This window comes from Solanum pennellii, chromosome 8 (assembly GCF_001406875.1).
Source record: "Solanum pennellii chromosome 8, SPENNV200".
NCBI lineage: Eukaryota > Viridiplantae > Streptophyta > Magnoliopsida > Solanales > Solanaceae > Solanum > Solanum pennellii.
Window position 1 is genome coordinate 68868598 of NC_028644.1, and position 16536 is coordinate 68885133.

The 16536-nt window shown below is 32.6% G+C and overlaps 1 protein-coding gene and 1 pseudogene across 2 annotated transcripts; one reads left to right on the forward strand and one right to left on the reverse strand.

The window, feature by feature from the left end:
• The window catches only part of LOC107027894, an 8215-nt pseudogene extending 7770 nt beyond the window's left edge, over nucleotides 1-445 (forward strand).
• An 891-nt stretch (nucleotides 446-1336) lies between these two features.
• On the reverse strand, nucleotides 1337-9497 carry LOC107028384 (puromycin-sensitive aminopeptidase). 2 transcript variants are annotated; one of them, XM_027918789.1, is made up of 34 exons: nucleotides 9357-9378; nucleotides 8701-8805; nucleotides 8175-8252; nucleotides 7996-8040; nucleotides 7759-7899; nucleotides 7600-7675; nucleotides 7299-7375; nucleotides 7073-7186; nucleotides 6889-6963; nucleotides 6698-6805; nucleotides 6388-6600; nucleotides 6234-6295; nucleotides 6080-6107; nucleotides 5903-5989; nucleotides 5776-5801; nucleotides 5358-5421; nucleotides 5193-5273; nucleotides 5002-5049; nucleotides 4881-4899; nucleotides 4738-4742; nucleotides 4612-4623; nucleotides 4400-4456; nucleotides 4191-4300; nucleotides 4027-4107; nucleotides 3764-3947; nucleotides 3446-3594; nucleotides 3221-3359; nucleotides 2989-3135; nucleotides 2816-2897; nucleotides 2560-2732; nucleotides 2276-2386; nucleotides 1978-2094; nucleotides 1691-1762; nucleotides 1337-1582 (listed from the first exon to the last, which is right to left on the reverse strand). In XM_027918789.1, exons 2-34 carry the CDS (start codon nucleotides 8776-8778, stop codon nucleotides 1502-1504), a joined length of 2940 nt encoding a protein of 979 aa, XP_027774590.1. In that variant the 5' UTR covers nucleotides 8779-8805; nucleotides 9357-9378; the 3' UTR covers nucleotides 1337-1501. The 2 variants fall into 2 exon arrangements, with proteins under 2 accessions (XP_027774590.1, XP_015084921.1); XM_015229435.2 differs by lacking the exon at nucleotides 8701-8805 and having other exon boundaries at nucleotides 9357-9497.
• Between the last annotated feature and the right edge of the window lie 7039 nt (nucleotides 9498-16536).

Below are 16536 nucleotides of genomic sequence, written 5' to 3' on the forward strand. Positions count from 1 at the left end.
ATATATATATATATATATATATATATATATATATATATATATAACTAAGACATTGCTTTTCTAAATATATAAGGATCTAGTCAACGGGAACTGGTGGCTTCTCATGAAAGATAATCATATAAAAGTTGGTTTCTGGCCTCAACGGATCTTCACTAGCTTGACTAGCTTTGCTACAGATGTTGAAAGGGGAGGAGTAGTATATAGTCCACCAGGCGTACCTGAACCTCCGATGGGGTCGAGTCTTTTCCCCATTAATGACACTACTTATGATGCTTATTGTAGGGGACTTCAAGTTTTAAATTCTAAAGGTGAAATGATAGACGTAGATAGAATAATCACACATATCGACGATGCTAATTTATACAAAATTGAAGATTATCCACATGCTAGACCAGGAAAATTTGAACATTATATACTTTATGGTGGGCCTGGTGAGAAAGCATAATGATTCAGGCCCAATCTCACTCCTTTGGTCTTCTGCTCTACTTTTACTTGGGCCTTAGGCCCCCACCTCCCTTGTATTTTCTGTTGGCATGGTATATCATATATAGAATTGACATAAAATAACAAACCTTTTAAATATTGGCACTATATAGTTAAAATTCACATTTTCTACTATTTATTTATTTTTTATTACATGAACCACAGCATTACCCCATTGTATAGCCTTTATATATTTTTGAGTTGTTCAATGTATAACTAGACAAACTTTTTGGAGTATACACAATTCTAGTTAGGTCGGTTCGCAAGATTTGGGCTTGGGATATTGGGAATAGATCAGTCCATTAATATCAATGATGTGTGTGTATCTTGTGCACTTGTAACGTGTATCACACATGCATCATGTGCTTCGTACGTGCATTATGTGTCTCGAACGTGCATACTTTGTCTCACGTGTATTAAAAATTAGTCAAACAAATGTGGCGTTCCGTGTGATCGAAGTTCCGAAAGTTATCGGCGATAAAGGGGCTTGATATTAGGTCCATTGAGTCAGATTTAGATAATTTTTCCATAATTGTATGTATAACTAGAAAAAGTTTTTGGATATGGAATTTGGGCTATGGACAAATGGCCTTACAGATATCGCTAAAGCATTGGGCTTGAGGCCCAGTTCCCTTTGCTGTTGCTCATTCTTTTTTATTGGGCTGATACAAATACTTTTGTTGGGCTTGGATATTGGGCCTAGATTAGTCTATTAACTCAGACAGTAATGGGCCTTCATATTGGGATGAACAAATGGCTATTCTAGTTACAAATATAGCCAAATCATTGAACATATGGTCAAATTAGGTCATTATTTTTTAAACGGAGGGATTAATATCTACGAACAACGCAATTCTAATGCAAATTGCAGGCATGAATATTACTAAATGTAACGAAAACTAAGTTTGTGAACTAGTTTAAATGTTTACTGAAACCATTACATAATTATAGACTCTTTGGAACATATAGAACTGTTTCAATAACTGAAAAATGAAACCAAAAATATAAAAATTAAAAATCAAGCTGCCAAGCTCTTCGATGCGATTTCGAACACATTCTCTGAGAGTCCCTCAGTAGACAAGATCATCTCTAATTGTTCCTGTTTAACACAATAATATATTTCTTTACTTTCCAACCTTTCTATGCAAACACAACACTCGAATGGAACTTCTCCCCGGAAGAACGTCTAAGGAAAGCAATTACTTACCTTCGCGAGACTTTGTCTTGTTTCATCATAACGTTTCCACCTGGAGAACGCTGAAACCATTCGTGAAGCCACCTGCCATCCATTAGAAGAAGAATAGCTAAGACACTCTCGTACTACTGGAAAACCGTCCTTTAGTTCAAGATCGGATTGACCAAGATGGATCATGAGTGTATAAGAAGACGAAATGTCAGTGGTCGTGTTCAAGCATTTTCTTTCAAGAACAAATAGCATTTCGTGATTCATTGGTGAATTGTATCAAAAGCAATTGAAATAGTAATGTAAGAGACCTGTGGATTCATCTTGTCAAGCTTCACCACTAGTTCTCCCAAGAACTTGTAGCCGGAGCCATCCTTGCTATGGAAGTTGACAGGTGAACCACAAAATCCTCCGATCAACGAATAAACCTGTGCATTTGTCCAAAATAAAACATCATGGCTTGTAATTGACATAAACTAGAAAGCTATATGTTGCTAATGTGTCTGTACCCATGTCAGATCCCCCAAAAGTGCGCCCCTTTTGGAGGATCCGGCACATCCACTGGCTTTGTTGAAGAGTACGAAAGACATCAAACTCGAAAAAACATACCTTATTTGGATTACGTAGGTCAAAGGCTGTATGGTTTAGAAGTTTCTTGACATTCTCAACATTACCAGGCATGTCTGACATAGCTTGAAGAGCAAGCCACTTGTTCACAACCTACGGAAAAATAGAGTGAGATAAGGATTTTTAGATTTTTTAGTTTCCCTCTGAGTTATGAATGATTCGACGTCATGCAGGTTTTACACAACAATTTGAAGGCAAGAACATGTCCGGTAGACAAGAATTACGGTAAAAAAAAACAGTCAGGTATTAGAGGCATAGAGATGTACCAAGTAATCATCCTGCCACTTGTTATAGAAATCAGCCAAAATTTCTTCACGAATTGCAGGTTGCTGATCGATAGCCACTAAAGCTGCAAACTGATCTGTCATGTTTGTGGCGTTTCTGTATTCATTCAATAGAAGTTCTGTGATTTCTGGGTCTTCAAGTGATCCAAGATAAGCTGTAGACAAAATAGGTCAGTGGAATTGTAATTTGTCAAATTCTAAAAATACTCTATCGAGAAAGATGAGAAGACAAACAGACCAAGAGCAATATTTTTAAGAGCACGACGTGCCATATTGTTATGATCGAACTCATAAGCACCAGAGCTCCTGTTGTTTTTAGCCTGCAAAGAGTATTTCAAGGTTTATTTTCATTAAGAACGTTTTCAAGTTAATTGAGAAAAGTAAAAATTTTAGAGTTTGAGAGATGATTACAGTGATAAGGAACTCTTGTTTCAATTCAGAAGCCAGTTGCTTCCTGATGAAAGTCCGCACTGCATGAACGGCATCTGGATCAGCAACCGTCATCATGTCCATGATTTCTCCTATACCAGGCAAAGTTATTGCCTTTGCAATGAATTCCTGAAAGTATACAACAGTAATTAGCGAAACATTTTTCTACCGACATGAAACACTAACATCTACAAGAAAAGAGGTGGGCACGCACCTTATCCAAGCTTGAGTCGGTGAGTATGCTTTTGATCCCCTGCAAAAACTGAGGGTTAAGAACCAAAGCCTTATTCTGTTGGAAATCAGCTACCAGACTGAGCATCAACTTCCTTGCCAACACTTGTCCCGCCTCCCACCTAAGAGACAGATCATATTAATCTTTGACTATTCAAATTTGTGATCAGCTAAAATGTATTGAACAAGAGACTTAAAAAATACGCACCGGTTAAACTCATCAGAATCATGAGCAAGAAGGAAAAGTAGATCACTATCAGTGAGATCAGACTCAAGCCTGATGGGAGCACTGAAACCTCGCAATATAGATGGTGTTGGCCTCTCAGATACGTCATTGAACACAAATTCCTCCTCCTTCTGCACAGTACAAGAAAAAAGTCCTTTATTACATCCTTATTACGTCATAGGAGGAACAAAATGCCGGATAAGCATATATATTTGATCAAAGTTATCATTGTGCTCTGCATATATAGAGTTAAATTAAGTGGAATTGACTACACCAGTCCATCAAAACTTCAAGGCTAACCTTCGTTACGCGGAGAACTGTGGTGTATACGTTTTGACCACTGCTTGCAAAACTCTCCAATTTCCCATCATGATGAACCGAAGATAGAGGCATGTCCTTACCACTTGAATCCAGCAGACCTACAGCAACAGGAATAAACACAGGTTCTTTTGCAGACTGGCCGGGGGTTGGAGGCACCTCTTGACTGGGAAAACATTAGATGAAATAAGTTAGCCTAAACCATATAGGTTAGTCTAAACAAAAATCCATTTAATGTTTTTTACCTAAACTTGAGGGAGAAAGTGCGCCCTTCAGCATTATAATTTGTGGTAACCTTCACTACAGGTGTCCCAGCTTGCGAGTACCTGCAATTGTGTTTCATTCAAAGCTTAACTTTGAAGGGAATCACGAAAACTGGTTCGACTGGCGAGAAGGAAGAGTCGCCTACCATAACAAGAAATTAGCAAAATCTGCATTGTTGGCATCTCGCATGGCAGCAAAAAAGTCTTCACATGTTACTGCTTGACCATCATGCCTCTCAAAATATAAATCTGTTCCCTGAAGGGGAAAGGGGGTATATCAGATTCTTGAGACTCTGAAGTTCGGAAATCATTTGTCAGTACTACAAAAATAGGCAAGAGATTATCGTTTTCTTACTTTTCTAAATCCTTGGCTACCTAACAAGGTTTTGTACATCCTGACCACTTCAGCTCCCTGATAACAGAAATAGTGATTAAACCAATGGTGAGTCAAAACACGAAATGGTTTCAAGCACACATAAGGTCTTGGATCTGGTGGCACCGGAAAGGGAGAAAAAAAGAGAGGCACAAAATGCCACATGAGGAGGGGCAAGAGAGGAAGTGCATTACCTTCTCATATACCTGCAAAAGAGAAAATGGAACAAAGGAACAATAGTTAATAAATACCTTGGGAGACCAAAGATACCAGGGCATAAAAGTTAGAACAATGATAAAACAGAATTATCAGGATCTTACCGTAACTGCATGTTCATGAATATTCAAAGCCAGACCAGCCATCACAACCAAACATCAGTAACAATCAGTAACAAAAATAATCACCGAATTTGGGCTCAAAAGAAATTAAAACTCCTCTTCAATGACAGTTAACTCAAACTTGCCTGTGTAGAAGTTATCCATCTGTCAACATAAAAAGAGAAAAAAAGAATGAGAAAATTTTCCAAGAAGGTGGGGCCAGCGTTTGCTAAACAAGGATCATTCCTATTCAAAGAGATTATCTACCTTTATATAAGAGTGAGGCCTTACAGGATGAGCCATTGGACCAGCATCCTACAAAATAAGGATAATAGTTAGCAAATTTAACTAGTCATCCACAATTCAGTAGCTCATTGTGGAGCATTTTGATTTGGCAATCCATGTATATATAAGAAGTAGGAATATTATAAAGAAAGAACTTAAAGAAGTCTTTGAACCTGCGGGAACTGATACATTCGAAGCTTTGAGACATCAGCAATTCTTTTCACAGGACGGCTTCCCAAATCAGACGAAAACTCCTGCATGAATCATTCAAGAACCTTATTAGCTAAGGCTACCAGAAAATTGTTTGTATACCCATCATATAAAGGAATAAATCCAACCTGATCACGGAAAACAGTAAGTCCTTCCTTTAAACTGAGCTGGAACCAGTCACGACATGTAACTCTGCATTGAGCTCAATAGTTAATAGAAGTTTCTAACAACGAGAATACTCTCAAAGTACACAGCAAACAAGTACACTGCCTTGTATCAAGAAATAAGTTTAAACTTCAAGTATTTTTTAAATTAACATATGAAACTTTATTTCTCATCAGAAGCAGCAACAATAGAGAGCTACAATAATTTTTTAAAGAAAAGGCTAATAACTCCTGATGTGTTTTCCGGAATTTGAGTATATAATCGTCCATTATACACCAAAAGACCTAGAAGATACAAATAGTAATATAATGGAATAAATAGCTACTATATTAACCAGCTTTTTATTTTCTGTGAGAAGGAAAGATTGGGTTATGGACAAACCTGTTGCCTGTCCAATTGTGGAAGTACTGCAACACGGACAAGAAATGGTGATTTGCTCAGCATTCAAGAATCAGTAAACAAAATAAAGTTCATGAATTTCAATAGCTTATGAAAACATATCACACACCTCATGTCCAATCACACCCAGTATTGCCGCATAATCAGCATCTGTTGCAGTTTCTGGGGATGCCAGGACAAGCTTGGAATTGAATATCTGTTGAAAACAAAGTCAAATAATTAGGTGATAATTAAGAAAAAGTCATAAACAGAGCAATACAATGCAATAACATCTCAAATCTCATACATTCAAGCTCTTGTTTTCCATTGCTCCCCTGGAAATGAAATGAAAAAAAACAGTTATTATCCACAGAAAAAATTAGGAGAGTGGATAAACAAAGAGAAGAAAAGAAAAATGTCAAGAATAGAAAATGAGAAAGTGAAGAAACCAGAAAACTAACATGTTAAAATCTGGAACAGCAACGATATTAAAAAGATCCAGGTCATACTCCCGCCCGAAAACCTGTTGGAAAATTTTTAACAAAGAAATTGTCATAAGACACAAGACAACAAAGATAATTAACTTGCTGTACATCAAAGAACCTAAAATCTCACATCTTCATCCCACTTCATAGCTGCCTTGAGAGAATACATGGCATGTTCTGTCTTGGGCAGATCTTGTGCAGGGGTCCAGATTCTAAGGGAGACCTTACGGCCTGAACAGGTTGTAAATGTGTCATCTCTGCTCACCAACTGACCAGCAACCAATGCAAAAAGATAACTGGGCTTCTTGAAAGGATCCTCCCAAAGAGTATAATGCTTTCCTCCCTGCAAAAAAAAAAAAAAGAGAGAATAATTTGATTAGTTGCATAAGGGTTACTAGAAAACAACTTTCAACAAATAGTACAGGAAAATCCAAGTGTACCTCCAGATCTCCTTGCTCTATAAGGTTTCCATTTGACAACAATACAGGATACAAGGATTTGTCTGCCTCTATGCGACAAGTGTATTTTGCCATAATGTCAGGGCGATCCTAATGGAGAAAATGTCAGCCATTACCAAGCATTTAAAAAAACAATAATATCCTAGAGGACAAACAATAAAAAGAAGGCATACCTGATAGAACGTAATCTTACGGAAACCCTCAGCCTCACATTGGGTGCAGAAATTCCCTGATGACTTGTAAAGACCCTGAAGTAAATATGGATAAGGTCACCACAAACCCATTTCACAGTGTTACTAAAATTCGAAGTGCAAGAAAAAATTATAAATAAGACAAAATCCTGCCCTTCTATTTCACCTCTAAGGATGTGTTCTTCTGAGGATATATTTCTGTCACAATCTCCAAGGTGAATTTGCTACTTGGAGGGGATTTCAGAGTCAGGTGGCGCGAGTCCACGTGGAAATCTTCCTCCTAAACACATTAGGTGAATCATGTATGAGTAAAAGTAACATCATGTGACATATCATGTAAAAATTAAAAGACATCTTTGAACGTTCTAGGAGCAAGACTCTGATATAGGTACCTTCAGCGGATTGCCATTGATCTTAACTGATTGCAACTTCAGATCTCGCCCATCTAGGACAAGTGGGAAAGACTGACCTGTTCAAGATATATTAGCAACACATTGTGAGTTCTGGAATAAATACAACTATCAAAGTTTTGAGAAACCTCAATCAGGCAAGAAGTATGTATCATTTAGTTTAGGTATATCAACCCAGTGAAATGTGAAAGAAGAAAGTGTGTTGTGGATGATTCTGTTTTATTTTTTTCGCGAAACGAATTGCAGATAAAAATAAGAAATCCGAAGGGGTAACAAGATGTACCTTCAACTCTGGGGTTGACAGCAATTTTGGAAGCGACAATAGTACTTTCCTCACCCAGTGCGAATTTCAGATCCAACTAAAATAGTAATTTGATTTAGACACAAAACTTGAAGAAAATCCAAACCTTCACCTAGATAGAAGAAGAATCAAGGGATATACCGTGTCAAAATAGTAATCAGGTTGTTTGTAATCCTTCAGAAAGATTTCCTTTGGTGCTTCCATCTTGGATTCTTCAACTTCTTTTGGTAGAGGTTCAGTTGCAACTGAACAGATTAATCTCCGGTCAATTCTTCTAGGTTGCTGGGAAACATACAAACAAACAAAACAAACGTCAGCATAGGAAAACACTATTGACAAAATATGCAAGTACATTATAATCTGGACATAATTGCTTACAACTAATGGAAAACGCGGGATTTGACACTTCCTCCAATGCGCAACCTAGTTAAAAAAGCAGAATAATTGAATATAAGAAAAGAGAAAAACATGCACTAGACAAAGTAAGACAATGCATTAAAACCAAAAGCAGATAATCAATGCTTATGGCAGAAGCCAGCCAAGAAATATTCACAAACCTCTGAAGTAAGGTATTTTTTATATCTGCAGATATCCCTCGAGCGCCCAACAGAAGTAACACGGCAACTTGCCTGAGACTACAGAGATAAAATGGAAATCAATTCTTAGGTGAAATCAAGTCATCAAAAGCTAGCTTACACTAACTAGGTATACTTCAAAAGACACCATTAGCACATGAAAGAAGCTTGACGAAGAATAAGACACCAAAAGAAAGTCTGAAACTCAAACTAATTAAAATAGAACTGTGGCAGAAAGACTAAAACCAATTATAAGTACTACATAAAGCCAGAATCTAGAAGGATAAGCCTTTCCCAGTGCCAAAGATTGATTAAGACTGTGCTTAAGTTCTCAATTAGGTAACAAAAACATCAATAAAGCTGCAAAATATCACTTGTCGAGTTGGTGGAGAACCACACAGTTTACACAAGACCTATAACACTACTTGACTCTCAAATAACTAACACCTCTTTCATTTATTTTTCATTATTTGCTTATAGAATGAAGAAAAGGGAGTTGAATAATCACAGGAGCATTGGAGATCAAACCCAAGAGACACGTCTTCGACAAACTCGAACCCTTGCAAGGCAGAATCAACCGAGCCATCGGCAAACCACACAACACCTAAGTAATCTACTGTTGATAATAATAGTTAGGTTCAATCTTCACAGCCAAACCCAGATATAGTTCACTAATCTAACATTCCAAATACAACTCTACACAAAACATAAGCCAACCCCAGATTTTTAAAAAATCCTATAAAGCTTCAATCTTTACAAAATATAAGGCCACCCCAGGTAGTAAATCCTTATAAAGATCCAATCTTCACAAAACATAAGCCAACCCCAGATGAAAATTCCTATAAAGATTCAATCTTCACAAAATATAAGCCAACCCCAGATGAAAAATTCTATAAAGATTCAATCTTTACAAGTTACAAACCAACCACAAGTGACTTGATTCAGGAAAACCCCCTCAGATCAAGAAAAGACTATTCCTACTCCTACAAACTACTAAGCCAAATGATATAAGAGAAGCAATGGCTCTTAAAAGGGTTTGGAAGATATGGATAATCCAATTACATGGACTAGAAAAAATCAATAAAATGGACATCTAAAATCAAAAAAAAAAAAAAAAGAAAGATATATCTAAAAAAAATCAAAATTTAGTATAAGTGGTTTTACCTCTATTGATGATGATCTGCAAAAGGGTTGATCAACAAGAACACGAAACTCTTTCTGCTATAATCTTTTTATAGTGGAGTACTAGGTATTTTCAGTAAAATTCAGTTTTTCTCTTTTTGTTTTTTTCAAGAAAAAAATGGTCCCATTTTGTTAATATTAATTAATTAATAATAAGATTGGGTTATTTTTACAGTTGGTTCGTTTTTTTTTTTTCTCTTTTCTTATATAATTTTTTTTAATTTAGGTTTAGAGGAAACATATCGTGGTTATCTAGTTTACTAATATACATATATATATATATGATGATAGTGTATATATTGTGGATTAAAAATGTATATTATATATAATTGGTCGAAGTGTTTAAGAAGGTAATTAGCTTTATTCAATACTTGCAAGTACTTTTTGGAAAAAAAGATAATTGATTCCTATGTTCTATTATTATCGAAACAATTGCACGCAATTGGATGAAACGTAATATAAATTATATTTAAATTTTTTTTTATTGTTGAGCAATTGATACACAACGTCTTTCTGAGACGTGTATTTTAGAAAGACAATATATTGTAATGTAGTAGGCTTAGGTATAGCCATTTTTCGTCAATAGAAAATTATATTCCGCATGTGATGCTAAATTATTAGTCTAGACTAATATCAAGATCTCATTGTGCAAAAGATAACTAACTACAAAATTAAGTAAAAGTTTATTTGTATTATTAAACCGATCAACGATTGCAAGAAAATTCAACATGATGCTGAAGGAGTATAATAATCAAGGTTTTCAACAAACTTCCAAATTTATGTACTCGTTCATATCGAAGTTGCAACTACTAAATTAAGTTGTATCATCCATTGTGCTTTTAAGGTATCACAATCTCACTAAAAGTAATCATAATTTATAAATAGAGATACTTTGAAAGAGATTTTTTTTTTAATGTTAAATGTATAGTAAATCAACAATATTATTAGAAATAATTCCAAGATTATATCCTTTTCATCTCACAAAATTGTCACATTTATGAGAGAGAAAATAGTTGTGTTTTGACAAAAATGAAATGTGTGGGCTTTATAAGTTATGGGCTTAATGAAACAAGGAACTTGAGTAGATCGTTGGGCTTCAGGCCCATTTTCATGCAAATAAAATGGAGAAAGGCAACGGAATCTTTTAAGGAAAATTTACCGAAATCTCACTAGTTTAAGAACTAATTACTTAGATACACTCTAATTTATGATATTAAGTATCTTACTAGATTTTGATGTGTCCAAATACATGTATCTCGAGTTGTAGACGGGTTAAAATTAATTGTTATTTGTTCTTAATATATTGTATCCAAGTGTATTCACATGTATCAGATATACATAACATATCTCACTCGCCTCTCTCCATCTTTCTAATCACTCTCATATGTATCTGATACCCCATATAGATATAAATCACGCTAGATACATATATATACATTTATGTACGTGTATCTTCATTAATATATAAAAGGAAACTCTTAGTTGGTGATAAGATACGTAATAATTTGAAAATATAGATAATAACAGTATATATAGTAATGAAGTATGTCTAAGTACGTAGTTTCTCCTTAGTATTTAAACTTAAGTTTACGCTCTTTTCACCTCTTTGATGAATTTTCACAAGCATAAAATATGAATCTTTTTAATCATGTAACCTGGTCTCCATATGTCAATGAAAATCAAATATATATCTATTTTTCTCAAAAAAATATATATTTATTATCCTTCACATCGACACACATTAAATAGATTGAAGTTTTCCCATTTATTCATCAAATTCAATTGTAATAGCCTATGTAGCTTGACAACAAGTTCATTCAAATCAAATATTTTTTTTCATCGAGTATATATATATATAAAGAATGCTATAATTTCAGTAATACAAATTTGATATTATAAATTTTAAAATACAATGAATTTATAGGTAAAATTTTTTTATCGTGCTTAAATTTTGAATTCGCATGGAAGAAAAGTAGATTATTCTTGAAATAATGAGACACCACATCCATTACTGTTTCACTTCAAATAGAAAAGATTTTGACACTTAACAGTCAAATTAAATTATTTATTAGACATTTCAATTCCTTTTGTTGACCAATTTAGACTTCCAAAGGTCCACAAGATTTTTCCTACAAAATATTTTCTTGTTTTTCTTAAAGAAAAATAAATAATTTAACATTCTAAATTTTGTGAGAAAGTTAATATTTTTTAAACTAATAATTAAAACACCTATGAATTGAAATGTACTTATTGAATATAATAAAATGTTGACCATAAGAGCTAAGAGGACACATTGCTATTACAAGAATCTTTCTTCACCAATATATATATATATATATATAAGATGTGCATATATGATATATTCTTAATTTATATTTATATTATCAAACAAAAATTTAATCGATCTAATTGTTAATTTCTTTTATTTATTTAAACAAAAACAATAGAAAATCACTTTAATTAAGATAAGATCAAAAAAGACATGGTTGTCTCTAATTTAGTATTACAAAAAAGAAACATGCTTCCATGTTCAACTCCTTCAAGGTTATTGCCTTTTATTACTAATTTATTTATTTATATTTGCATCGTATAAAACTTATTATGAAAAAAATACTTTTTTATCAGAGTTTTTTTCTTTTTCAAGACTCGAACCAGAAATTTCAAATTACAGATATAGATAGAAATGGTCCTAACAATAATATAAAACCAAGTTTTGGTCCCCCTTTGAACAAAAATAATACTAGTTATTCATTAATGACAACTCTCCCTTCTTTTATAATTTTTTTCAAAAAAAAAAAATGGTGAAACAAAATTGAGGAAGTGTTAGGTTATATCCATTATGATCCATCAATATAATTTTTTCCTTCTTTTTATTTTTTTCATATTGTATTATTTTATCAATTCACTATGAAAAAGATGTGAATTACATGGGGATTGATATGAAAATTCGCAGGAAAATATTTTCTTACAAATTTTCATATTAATTCCCAGGAAAATCGTCATATAATTCGCACTTTTCTTGTAGTGATTCAGGTATCAAATAAATAGAAATTAACAAAATGATGGTCCTTTAATATTTGGTATTGATATTAGATTTCGATTATTTCAAATTCGTGCTACATATATAGTCGGAGGAAGCTCTCCCTTCTAATAATTTTTTCAAAGCTCAATTCAAAAACTCTGATTAAGAGAGAAGTAGCCTCATCCGCCACGAATGTAATGATCCTCTAATTAATTAGTTAATATGGACATGTTAAAAACAAAATATAGTTACTGAATGACAAATGAGTTTGTCTTTTACTGTTTATAAAAAATTACCACACATGGGTTTTGAGAACTGAGCTAGAATTATTATTTTTTTAATTAATTAGCAAAGTTGGATTAACCTCTCTTGGATTATGTAAAAGTTTGAAAATTTTCAAACAAAAGAGAATAAACAATTAAGAAGCATATGCTTGATTGATTAAAAAAAAAAAGAGTAATTGTTTAATGGAGTAGACCACCTTGGTTTTGCAAAAATAACTAAGCAAGAAAACAAAGTTTTATTCTTTTTATTTTTAATTTTTGGCTGATTATGGGTCTAATTATGATGATCAGTAATGAAAAACTGTGCAATTAACCTAATCATACTTCTTTTGAACACTTTCCAGGTGGATTCCTAGTGCATGTGCTTACCATAGCTTACATGATTAATAATCACTAAAAAAAATTAGAAAATGTAATTAAATATATTTATTCATTAAATTTTTTAAAAAAAACACTAAATTTTTCTTGGTAAAACATGTTAAAGAGTATTTTCGATATTTTTTTTTCTTTCGAAATTTATTCAATTAACAGAATATGAGTTATACGATGAGACGATGACGGTATAGTCAATTTTATTTCCTATTGTTGGATGGGAGATATGCTGCTTAAAAGAAGACAATTGTCAAATCATAATATGTACTTTGGCTAACTTTATGATTCACTAAAAGAAATATATATACTTACTAAGAAATGACAATAATTATTTTCCTCATCCACTTTTTTTTTGAGGAATAATAAAACATGGATAAGAATTAAGCATGTACATATAATTAATTGTGGGTCCAAAAAATAAATGAAATGAATAAATCAATACTTTTAAAACAAAATAACTTTGTGAACTTATTATTTTTAAGCCATATATCCACCAAACATCATAAGCAAGAGAAGTAACATCATTATACATTGTATATGTAGGCCATTCCTTAAATGTTGTTGCAACAAGCAATTTACATATTCTAGTAGTTTCTTAATATGAGTTTATAAGTTAATTTATATATTCTAAGAAGATAAAAATGATTAAATTATCAGCGATAACGAAATCAGATTTTTCATTAGAATAGTTTAACATATATCATGTAAATATAAAAATCTTTGTATATATAAAGCTAATAAGTACACTATGAACAATTCAATTATTAATTGATTTTTTAAAAAATTATTTTGTTACGATTTACGACTTCAACCCAATCAAAGACCCTCATCTAAGTCATCTTCCCTGGATTGAATTTCTAGTTAAAGAGTGGACTAAGTTAAGCTTACATAACACTATGAAAACAACCTCGATCAAGTAAGATAAATGGATTTGGAAGCATGGTTCTAGCTTCGTTTCCAATCACCCCCCCCCCCCCTCCCTACTGTGATTGACGTCTCTCAAAAACTTTCTCCAGAAATTCACAAGAGACTGTAATAATACTGAATTTCACTCAGCTTCCCTTTTAATCACCCGAATATTTAGTAGGTTAGTAAATGTTTATTTTATTTAATTTTGGAAGAAATAATATTTGAAACAAAAATATCTAGATTTTGGTACAAGGTTTTAATTTCAATATGTGTGAATGAGATATCAAAAAGTCATTCATAGTATGGTTTCTCACATGGAAGCATGTGCCCATAAGTACTAACAAAGGAGTGTTTGTTTTGGACTGATGTTGAAAGAACCAAATGATAGTGTCATTTTAGTCAACTTACTAGTCCCTTTGGAGATTGAGATATTATCTAATTATATCAATCATTTTGTCAAAAAATAAAAATAAAAATCATTGGTATATGAGTTTCATATGTATCAAATAATGAGATTGGTATATTTGTTTTTCTTCTCTATGGTGTATTGTATGAATATAAAGCGCATGGATATAAATCATGTCTTTGCAATTCGCTCATGTAGTTTTATAATTAATAGAGTAACTTTAGTATTCTTAACGTGTTTGAAGAGTCTGTTGATAATTTTGAATCCATAAACATTTATATAAAGTCTTTTTCTTTATTTTTATTTTTTCGTTAGTAGTTGACATTGTTAATTTTCTTAATAGCCTTTATATATTACGTATACATGTTTGATGTATATCATATTCATTCTGATACTATCGTAGGGAAAATTAAAGGTTTAGGATATATATAAAAAAAAATCAATTTTGTAACTTTAGTCAAAGATATTATATGCTTTTGAAGGAAAAAAAAGTGAGAAGATTAAAGAAACAAAATTCCATATATAATTTAATTAATTAATTAATGACAACCATATCAAACAAGAGGAAACATAAAAAAAATTAAAGTTTATACCAAAATTGCAATAACTGGATGGAATAAATATAAAGTCCAATAAATTATGATTAGAACAACTTTGGTTGTCATAAGATTGTTATTATTAATAATAATAATAATAATGGCATGTATAATTGTAGTTTTAATTTCGTTTACTTACAAGTACTATTAACAAATAAAATTTAATTAATTAACCGTTGATTACACCGTCTATTAATGTTTAAACAAAACAATTATTACAAGAATTATGACCAAAGTTGGCTCTACAACCACATCAACTTAATTACATCATTACTACATGTATATTAATACTAATAAATTACTATAAAGTACAACATCTTTTATTCCATATTAAGTACTCTATCTACTCCAAAAATATTTTAAAATTTTTCCTTCTAGAATTCACATATTATTTTTTATTTTATTTTTTGTCATTTTAATGGGAAAAATATTAACTGTTGCGAAAGTCCGCATTCAAAAAGATTTTAATTCTTTGCATAACACATGTATAACAAGAGGAAAATTGATACTCACTAATCAACACCTTCTTTTTTCTTCGTTTCGTTTAATCATTTGGTATCTGAAGTTTATTAACTTAATTAATCAAAAAATTTACTTTATTTACCCACCGAAATGTATATAAAGTTTCTCTTGACTAAAGTATTTTATTTTAAAATTGAAACTCGATATATTTAAGGAAAAGTGAAAGAATATCAGCTATTTTACTATTCTGCTACTAAAGACCGGAGGTAAAGTTAAAAGATGGAAATGATTTATCCAGATTACCTTTCTTTTGAAAAGTTACATTATTATTGTATAAAAGGTTTAATTATTTTTAATAATGTATACATATATAGTATGTATTGAATCAACTTTATTTATTTGTTCTTTACATTATAGACTCGTTTAGTAAATTGATACTATAAAAGTATAGACGATCGAGCCGGATGATTGATTTAAGAAAAATTCTAACTTGATCGATCCAAAGTCCAGGTTCATTACTTGGTTGAAGGTTGGTCATTTCCAACTGGGATTAAACTAATATGATTTACTTAGACTTGTGCAAGGCCGAGTTTATTGGATCGAGCTAACCCTTTTTCTAAAAGTACGAACCTAAAGCTAAGTGTTGAATCAGGCTGAACCAATCCGATTGACTGATTTTGTATCTAATGGGACTTAATTGAGCTTATCAGTTTCAATCCACCACGCATGCTCAATCCAACCTAACCCTATCCCTCTATATGAGTCGATCTGTCCGGATGAAAATCTGGTTTGATCTATTTCTGGATGAGCACAACCAATTTATTATATAACTCAACCCAACCCAATACTACCTCTCTATATGAGACGGTCCAGCTCGGGCAAAAACCCATTTGATTCGATTCGATTCCGTGTCAACCGATTCGACCCGACCCGACCCAATACCTTGATACATTTACCAGCAACAGTACTATATAGTTGTAAATCCAAAGTGTAGACTTTGGAAAGAAGGCTTTTTTTGACAGCACCACCATTCCTCGTCAGATCCGTCCTTTCTTGTTGGGTCCCCTTTTTATGTCAAACACCCCACCCCCACCTAAAACCACCCTCCCCC

Coding starts and splice junctions, on each gene's coding strand:
- LOC107028384 (XM_027918789.1), bottom strand. CDS start 8,778: ATGGCTCGGTTGATTCTGCCTTGCAAGGGTTCGAGTTTGTCGAAGACG. Junction 7,376..7,599: donor TGTCAACCCCAGAGTTGAAG/GTACATCTTGTT, acceptor TATCTTGAACAG/GTCAGTCTTTCCCACTTGTC. Junction 2,095..2,275: donor ACCTACGTAATCCAAATAAG/GTATGTTTTTTC, acceptor ACAAATGCACAG/GTTTATTCGTTGATCGGAGG.